Source organism: Montipora capricornis, chromosome 9 (assembly GCF_036669925.1).
Source record: "Montipora capricornis isolate CH-2021 chromosome 9, ASM3666992v2, whole genome shotgun sequence".
NCBI lineage: Eukaryota > Metazoa > Cnidaria > Anthozoa > Scleractinia > Acroporidae > Montipora > Montipora capricornis.
Window position 1 is genome coordinate 49494761 of NC_090891.1, and position 10000 is coordinate 49504760.

Here is a 10000-nt window from a genome sequence, read left to right on the forward strand (position 1 = left end):
GCTGTAGGCTACAAAGACAAAATGTAATACGTGCATGACTTGTTCCAGGCAACTCAATTAAATCAATGCCCACAGCAAATAAATTATGTTGAGTGGAATATGACTGGTGTGTGGGATTCATACAACTTCTTAAAATGTACTCCACGTCGTATATCAATCTGAAGGCAACTGTAAGGTAAGTAGTTTGTTGTACTCAGAGCATGTCATTGGGTCCTGAGACATAATATTCTCCATTTGGATGTCCTAAAATACTAAGAACAGGTCTTCATGGTCACACAAATTCCATGCAAATTCATAAAGGGAAAGCTCTCAGCACAATCATGTCATATTTATCCTAACAATACCACAATATTCTTGATAAAACCAGATCTTGAAAGGAATAAATTATTGTTACTGATAGTGTTTCAAGGAATCTCAACCACCACCATCATTAACATTCATTGATGAATTAAGTTTATAGCAATACCCAAAATTCTGGTTTGGACCCCTAAACATTAGCAAAAAGGGTGCAAAGGACCCCTACCTCATAAAACCTATATGCAACACCAGGTAAGAACACTAGGAAAAGTAAACAGGTCTTAATATATTTGACTTTTCCTATATATAAAATTCATAAATACTATTCAATGATATGAAATTGCAACTGACCAGTTGTCTGCAACTAAAGAATGTTTAAGGTGTAAAGGACCCGCCAGAAGGATGAAAAACTAGTTACTTGATGATGTGGGAAAGGACAACTGAAAATCAAATTCCTAGGCAGAATGCAAATAGAGCATCTGACGAATTTCCAGTTTCCTTGACTGGTCTTGTATAATATAATATTTACAAACTCACATGATGTTCTCGCAAATTATCCAACAGGGCTGGATCAATAAATGTTTCCTCATCTCCACTGTAAAACAAAGGAAATCATAAGTTGTCAAACAAACACATTGACACAAACTTTTAACACCATGCAACGTTCTTACAAGTTTCAACATGACTAAACAAAGATTTGTGCACTCGTTTGATCGTTTCATACCAGTAGCTAATTCCTCCAATGGAACACTTTTTAAATTCCATGACATTTCTGGTCAGGGTTCCTGTCTTGTCTGAGAATATGTACCGCACCTGTAGAAAGAGAAGAGGAAAAAAAGGGTGAAAAAGACCTGCCAATAACACCTTCATCGCTTTTAGCTGTTGTGGTAAGTTACAGAAATTCATTCTTTTCTTCCATGTTGCCTCTACAGTCACACCATGAGGAAAGGGTGGGACTCAGGGTGGTGGTCACAGGGGAGTGGAATCTACAATTTATAATTAACATTATTATTCCATGAGCACACCTTGGATATGACATGGTAAATAGCCCACAAGGCGCATAGCACCAAGTTGGCTATAACCAGTCTCATATCCAATATTCCATTCGCGCTTGTTGCACATGAGACTGGTTATCGCCAACAAGGCACGTAGGTATTTACCATCTCATATCGAACAAGCACTCATGGAATAATAATTGTTAATTATTTATATCAATTCAAGGATTTGGAGGGTTGATTTGAATGCAGAAAAATCCCTTTAATTAATTAATTTATTTAATTATTTACTGATTGAGTATGAATACATTCATGGTAGAATTAACAATAGGACATAGGTCCCCTACGAGGTTAACCACCAGGATACACCACAGAAGACAGACCACAACACCAGGAACTACATGCCCTACTCCTTATGACAAGTGTGCGGGTTCTTTTACATCCCACAGGATTGTGAACATTGAAGGGTTGTGAGACGGGACCTCCGGCTTATTGTCCTTATCCGAGAAGACTAGAGAGTCTAACCATTTGCAGATGAAATTACAAAGGCAGCACTTTCCCCTCATGTATTTAAAGACCCTGAGTGTTGGTCTGGCCAGAGTTGAACTCACGACTTCCCACTTAACAGCCTGGTGCTCAATCAACTGAGCCACCAGTGCGCGGTTAAAATACCAGTACCTGCATTTCAGCTCAGAGCATATAGATTGTTGTTAATATTTTAAATCTAAACAGGAATGAATATATCATTGTACACTGCAATAGGGATTCAATCATAGGTACCAAATAACATGAGTCTCACAAAACTTTCAATTTATTTCAAATTTACCTGTCCTAATTCTTCATTGAGATTGGACGTGCGTGCCATGGCTGGTGTGTCTGTGACATCATAGTACATGTCAATGTCCTGAAGTGTACAAAACATTTAAAGCCAAGTTCAAGATCTCTATTAAATGGGAAGACAACTATTAAATGAAATCAAACCTGGTCACAGCAATTTGAAGGTTGATTCTGAGTACCCAGAGAATAACCTCTTAGAGCAAAGTACAGCAGAAAGAAAATCAACCCACACCTGGAATTAATTCCAGGAATCTACTGTATATAGACTAATGTCACAGGTGCAGCACTCTCACCAAAATGCTAATGGGGATTCAGATAATTTCTAACCAGTACAGCTAATGAAACATACACAATGAGTACATACCAAGTTTATGAAAATTGCTTGAATGAATTTGACAACCTGTTCAAGAGGAAAAAATAAATCATTTTTTTCTGTATTTTAATCATTTAATTGACTCATTCATCTTTGAATATAATTTCCATTTTCTGCTTCATGAGATTCTTAAAGAAATGAGTAACAGAACAGACAAATGACATTTTCATCTTTAAAACTATACCTCAAGAGTTACTGTCAAGCTGATTGGTATAAGATTATTGTAGAGAATAATGAATGTCAGGAATGACATGCCAAGGTTCTGCGCCCTTTTCCCTATGAGGCAAAAAATAAATAATAATAAATAATAAATAAACTGGTAATACCATGAACTCCCACAGATAAGCCGCACCCTGAAATTAGCAGCTCAAATTTTGGAAAATGAAGAAATCCAAAGTCTAGTCTTTAAAAGTCTTTTTCATTCACTGTTCATCAAATGCAAACTCACTATTAACATTGAAACGGAAAATACTATGAAGTCTTACCCACAATTTTAGCACTTTAATGTAATGAACATCGTTTCTACCAACTTTGACACATGATTCATTGACAGGAATTTCTTCATTCAACACAGTTTTTCCATAGATTTTTGCAAAAAAACAAGAATTTGAGCGGAACATTCCTAGCTTAGTAAGAAGGCATTAGATTGGATGCAAAGATTAAAAACTGGACACCGGAAGCTGTTCCCACAGATAAGACGCACCCCCAATTTCTGGCAACAATTTTTGGAAAAAAGGTGCAGCTTATCTTTGGGTGTTTACAGTACTGGCACTCAACTTTTAACTGCAAGAATCTCATGAAGTACCAGAGATAGCCTTCAAAAACCAGACCCAGATGAAATCAAACACCTGGCTGGAAGAGGGAGCAGGGGATGGTGTAATGGTAATTGCACTCGCCTCCCAACAACGTGGCCTGAGTTTGATTCCAGATTCCAGGCCATATGTGGGTAAAGTTTGTTGTCGGTTCTTTACTCCGCTCCCAGAGGTTTTTGGCTGGGTTCTTTGGTTTTCCCCTTTCCTCAAAATCCAACATTTCTAAATTCCAATTCAATCGGATTGAGGGCCATATTGAAAACTACTGGGTCACCAGTAAATATGTTAGGCTTGTTAAATAAATTTGTTATTATTATTATTATTATTATTATTATTATTATTATTATTATTATTATTATTATTATTATTATTATTATTATTAACAGATGTCATGGATACCCACTGATGGTGAACCCAGACTGGCCTCATGTACCGAGGGCATCCTGCCTTATTAAATACCGGCAATGCTGTTGTTCTTTTGGAATGTGGTTCAAGTTGATTGAAGAATGGATAGCACTTTCCACAGGATATCAATGGATAACTCAAGATTGGTTTGATAATCTTATTCAATGGATAGCACTATCCATCTAAAGTTCACACATCAGGAGAGATGTACTGTTCAAGTAAAAATCAAACCTTAATGACCTGAAGGACATTACTTTGTGATGTTTTCACCCAGTTTAACAAACAATGATGGCTAAAGCAATGAAAACGCCACATAAAAATATAACTTTGTGATACACTAACAATTTCAATGTGATTATTTCATCTTGTTGACGTTGTAAAGTATGGGCTGAGTATCCTATAGCCGGATTGTTAAGAAAGGTTGAATTAAATAAATTAATAAAAATGAAAGATTCACTGCAGTTACTTATGTTGTCATCAAAACTTTAAATTTGGTTCCTTCATGAAGTTGTTATTTTTAAGAGTATAACAAAGAAATGAACTAAAATATGTGTCAGACATGCAGCACAAGCATTTTTCCTTTTTAACACATTGTCATTGGCAAAGCCATCATCATTTCTCAAACTCCCTTATTTCTCCTAGCACATTGTAAAATTCTATCACTTACCAGAATACCCCAGATACCAGTGAGTCTCTTGATGATTATCTGAAAGTATTCAATAATTTTAAAAGTTTGTTTAAAAGGAAACAGGATACATGATTATGCTACATTTTCATGTTTTTAATATTTGAAAGCAAGAAGGTTCATAGGCAATATGCTGACCTGTCCATATCTTAAAGCCAATGGTGCTACAAAGAGCAAGGACAAGAAGCAAACCAAATAGGAATAAAATCTGAATGTTTGTGGTGTGGTCCACATTTGACCTCTTGATTGGTGCAGCAGTAGAATTCTGTAAAGGAAATTTTTAAATTATATAATTGGGTAAGGGTGTAATACATCCCCAGAACGTTCCTTTCTGTTTTCTATTTATAGCAACAATGTTGACGGATCTGTTGGTTGGCGACTTTCACGATCAGTAACTTGATGTTCATATCTCATCTCTTCACTTTAATTTACATGATCATTACCATTAATAATAATAATAATAATAATAATAATAATAATAATAATAATCGTACTAATAATAATCATAATAATTTCAACAATAAAAATTTTAATGAATCAATGAAGTTAGTTGGTCAGATAAATTTCAAGATATTACTAAATAAGTTTTCCTTTAGAAAAAAAAAGACAAACAAGTACCGTTTCAAAACACTGACACATACATACATACTTAACTGACTGCTCCCCGTAGGGGCTTTTCAGGGCCAACAAAACACAATTAATTAAACAAGGGAACAGAACAATAACAACAACTGTTAAGAATCCCAACTGGCCGGAGGCAAACCAGTTGGCTATTTTACAAGTGGAGATGGGAAGTTGAGCCAGGGACTACCAGGAACAAATTCAACGAGTGGTCAGAGGGGGTCTTGAAACCGGGATATCCGGATCTCAAGGCAAGCGCCCTAACCACTGGGCCACACTGTGGTTGTTACAAACTTTCATACCAATTAAGTCTTTGGATAGAGAAGTTTCATTTGTCATATCTTTATCTTGTGAGTTTACTTTAAAAAAATTGAGATGCTCTCTTGATGCAATTGTATTTCAAGATCATCGCTTCAAAACTCCACTATGCATTCATCCAATTTTGTTAATCATTCGTATGATTACAGATTGAATTGGACGACACAAAGTCCTATTAATTACCATTTATGAATTGTACTCTACTCAGTCCTATTACTATTACTTATTACTATTATAATTATTGTTGTTACATATCATATTATTATTATTATCATTATTATATTACTATTATTATTATTAATTATTATTATATCTCTCAGATAGTACGCGCGCTGTAATTGGCTGAATTAGCGGGCTGTATTCCACAGTACGGCCCGCTGTACAGCCCACTAAATTTAAAATTTCAACAAAACATCATCTAGCGAGTTTTTCATGTCATTTCTGTTGCATAAACTTGTACTGAAAACTGTTTGAATCTTGCAAGCCACTATTTCAAACTTAACAGCCAAGAAGATCTAGTTTTTGGGATTTTGGCACGGCATTCTTTGTGGCAGTTGAACCTTCCGCTTCACTTTGACTAGTTTCCTTGCCCGCGAGCTGGTTAACCTCAGAGATATAATAAATATCTTACTAACCTCGCTTTCTCGGTCCGTACTGTAAGTTACTGTCGTTTTTTCCCGTTGATTTACGGCCCAAGCGCGAAGCACGCGGGCCATAAATCAACTGGAAAAAACTTGGTCTGTAACTTACAGTACGGACCGAGAAAGCGAGGTTAGTAAGAGGTATTTTTTATTATTATTATTATTATTATTATTATTATTATTATTATTATTATTATTATTATTATTATTATTCATTTATTCATATATCCGTAGGCAGCCTGTATAACCAAAATCCTGACGTTTCCCTACAAATTATTATTTATTGCATACAATACTCTTGCATTAGGATAAGGATGTCTGAAGTAAAGCATACCTGCATGAGTTTGGAGTCATGTCCAGTGTACACAACAAGACCTTTAAAATAATTACAGTGTATTATTAAAATTGCTTTGGCACACAAATTTGAAGAAATGAGGAATTACAACAAGTTACATGTATAAACTGTGCAGGTAGCCTCTCCCTTTTGCTGGACACAACAGATATTCCCTTAGGTAAATAATATTTGTATTGTGACTTAAACTTACCAAATATCCACTGGGTGTTCCTCAAATGTGCTCCCCTCAGCAAGACCTGATCTGGTCCTAATGGCACAGACCTAAGGGACAAAGAAGTTCACAGTAAACAGCATAGTAAAAAACTTCTGTTCAAGCTGACAAACAGGTCTCTTGCAATTACAGCTTTAAGAATCTGTCATGAACAAGCCACGTTTTAAAGCTGCCTGCTGTTTGGTGTAATAAGGCAGGGTGGTGGCATGGAGGTGTTGTGTTGGGTGCAATGCATTGCCAAGACAATGGGATCAGACCTTTGATGGAACTTTGACAGCAGTGGGACCAAAATGTAAGTAACAGGTCGTCGTAAAACCAATACTGAAAAAGGCTACAAGCTTCACTAAAGCAAATTTAAATTAACCAACTGTATCAAGACCATAATTTTATGTTAGCACTGGTTTGTGTTTGGCTAGCATTATTCAAATAAGTCTGATATAATGATATGAACGATGAGATGAGCATTCTGTATTTATAAATGTCCCCAAACCTTCTCCAGAAATATACCACTCAAGTGTCTGTCCAATGTTTACTCCTCAAGAAGATAAATATTAAAATCTAAATAACGGTCATTGCTGGAAAGAAAGTGTTCTTAAATGATTTGTACAAGCTTAAAATTGCGCGGCTTCCTAACATTATACGCAGATAAATTCTTCTCCAGAAGAAAGTGGTGGAGTTTGTGGTCTACTGTATATCTAGCTTAATAGAGGTGAAGGGTTTCTCACACAACCCGAGCGTCTTTCTTTAAGCATGCATAGATTGAAACGAGACAGGTTTTCACAGTATGAACTTGCTGGTGCGATGACAGATAAGGCGTGCCTCTGCACATGCTTGATGTTGTTGCATAGATACGCAGGGAGACTATGATGAAAGACTGGCACGCTGCCAGTACTGTAATACCGGTTTTACACATGTGCAATACAAAATTAATTATCATTTGATGGAATACTAGCTCGTTTGTTATATACCATGCCACCGAGTGTCAGGTGTAAAGTAAGCTAGTATTAAACTAGTCTAAGATTAAAAAAATTTTCAGGCTACCATGCAGCTCTCGGAACAACTCTCGTGATTGGTTCAGAAAACAATGGACACAGAATGATCTACATCTACATGTCCCAGCACTCGACAAAGTCCTATTGACTTGTGGCTGTTTTTGCTTAGGTGGCCTCATACACCACAAGCCTTTTCAGAGACATTAAGCCAAGCCAGCCACTTCTGCTGGAAAGAACATACTCACAGAGGACAGCCACAACACTGGGAACTTCATCCCCTCGTACTCTTCTCAAATAGTGTGTGGGTTCTTTAACATCCCACAGAGAACTTATAAACATGGAAGATATTTGTGAGACAGGACCTATCAAATAATGGTTTTTAGTCCTTATCCAAGAAGACTTGAAAGGCTAACCATTTGCAGATGTTATTACAAAGGCAGCACTTTCTCCTCACTTATTTTAAGACCCTGAGTGTTGGTCCGGCCAGAGTTGAACTCACAACCTTTCGCATGGCAGCCGGGTGCTCAACTAAATGAGCCACTGGTGCGCAGTGGAATAAAAACAATGGACCATGACATAGAACACAATAGAGCTGCGTCCTAAAGGGATCCAATGAAATTAGAGTTTGTAACAATAATAGGACAACATGGGTGTTTACATTGCTGAAGTGCAGTACTCACTTTTGAGATTGGAGTATTATGTTCCCTACAAAGTCATAAAGTCGGTTATTTGGTCCTTCACATTCCACACGTCCCTATAAGAAATCATTTCCTTAATATAAAATTCATTATCTCTGATACCTGAAAATGTTAACGCTGTTTGATGCTTGTTCTATTAGAAAGAATAGACCATGTCTACATGTGGTTATTTCTGCTTACTTGGCCCCAAACACCACAACCTTCTTTAAAGGGGTACCTGGTGTCACACTATTTTTGTTAAAGACATCTTTGCATCAATGAAGACCAAAAAATAATGCTGAAGATTTATTGCCAGAAACCATTGAAGTGCGTCAAAGCTATTCTTTGTTGTTTGCAATCAAGGATCGAGAGGATGGAAAGGGATTGGAACTGAAAAAACTGGCCACTTTTTAAAAAGTCTTGGATATTGTGTCTTTAGAAAGTCACCAAAAATCAACTGCAAATAGTTCTTTGTGCCACAAATATTTTCAGATCTTGTCAGTGGGTTGTCAAGAATGTTGTATGTGTGAGCTAACATACTAACTTAGATTTTTAGCCAGTTTTGACGTAAATATAGCAAATTTAGCATGCCAGTGAGTGACTTAAACGGCCAAAGTTAACTGGAGAGAGCAGGTCAGATCACAATATTGGGAACCCTCTGCCGTACTTTTTGCAAAATAAATTAATGGTGCACTGAACCTTCAAAGTCCCTCACAGTTCATGAAAAGGGGTTGTGAAATGGCCCTGCCTATGGTTTTAAGTGTTCATCATATAAGACTTGAACTACTTAACATAAAATTTGTAGATAAAGTTGCAAAGGCAGCAGTTATTTCTTCAGTTATTTCCAACTCCTAAGTGTTGGTCCAACACATGCTTGAACTAACAACCTCCCACATGGTCGTCCAGCATTCAACCAAAATTCTTCATAAAATTTTCAATGTTCAAAGCATCATTGCTCAGAGATTAGCCGACATAAATTGTGTTCACATTTTCAGAGACAGCTCATCATGCAATGCACTTTCAATTATTCAGTACCAAATTCTAGGTTGACTGATTAGAAAAATGATAGCCTTACGCTAATAATAAGGCCAAAAATGTAAAAGAATTCCCAAAACAAGTACTGTTGCCAGTTGTGAAAATGTAGAAAACAATACAAACGTTAATGTTTTCATTCTTTCTGTGCAAAGTTTTGTACCATAGGGGTTAGAATGCAAGAGATTGTCAAACAGTTCTGGATGGCAGGAAAAGAATCTTTTTCATTGCCTAAACTCAGTATTACAGTCTGTGGTACAACTTACTTGCATGCAGCGAACTTCAAGAAGTGATGTCATTTTGGCTGTGAGGGGTAAGGCCTGTGGAAAAAATGATTTAATATTAACCCATTGACACCTGAACCACACTGGACCACCCTCACTGACAAGTAAAATCATCTGGCGTTAAAAAGAACTTAAAATCTACTAAGTCCCAGTCCTGGGAGTCCATGGGTTAAACATTTTTGGCTTTTGGTAATGGTTTACATGTAAAATTGCATGCATTCTGCATTAAATGTAATTTTGTTTTCACTTTGACTAGATAAGAAATTGGCTGCCTACATGTAGCTCTGCAACCCCATAATTATGTTTATTCTTGGGCCATTTTTGTCTGGTGTTGTACATGTAATTTCCTTTGTATCTCAAGAACGGAGAGGATTTAAGTCGTCAAACTTCACATGTCCAGCAGTTTGCTTTCTGTTACCTTGAAAGCATCCTAAAAGATCGGCTTTCCTGAACAAGCGGTTGGCA

At 36.6% G+C, this 10000-nt stretch overlaps 1 protein-coding gene across 3 annotated transcripts in view; it reads right to left on the reverse strand.

The window, feature by feature from the left end:
- LOC138017849 (phospholipid-transporting ATPase IA-like) overlaps positions 1–10000 on the reverse strand; it is a 59243-nt gene that overhangs the window by 23872 nt on the left and 25371 nt on the right. For all 3 annotated transcript variants that reach the window (XM_068864834.1, XM_068864835.1, XM_068864836.1), the window contains 12 exons: positions 9518–9571; positions 8223–8296; positions 6530–6600; positions 6319–6359; positions 4543–4669; positions 4387–4425; positions 2687–2778; positions 2494–2529; positions 2119–2196; positions 1022–1110; positions 835–892; positions 1–8 (listed from right to left, as the gene is read on the reverse strand). The exon at positions 1–8 is cut by the window's left edge and continues 107 nt beyond it. In XM_068864834.1, coding sequence (XP_068720935.1) covers positions 1–8; positions 835–892; positions 1022–1110; positions 2119–2196; positions 2494–2529; positions 2687–2778; positions 4387–4425; positions 4543–4669; positions 6319–6359; positions 6530–6600; positions 8223–8296; positions 9518–9571 — 767 coding nt within the window. The remainder of the gene's footprint in view (positions 9–834; positions 893–1021; positions 1111–2118; positions 2197–2493; positions 2530–2686; positions 2779–4386; positions 4426–4542; positions 4670–6318; positions 6360–6529; positions 6601–8222; positions 8297–9517; positions 9572–10000) is intronic.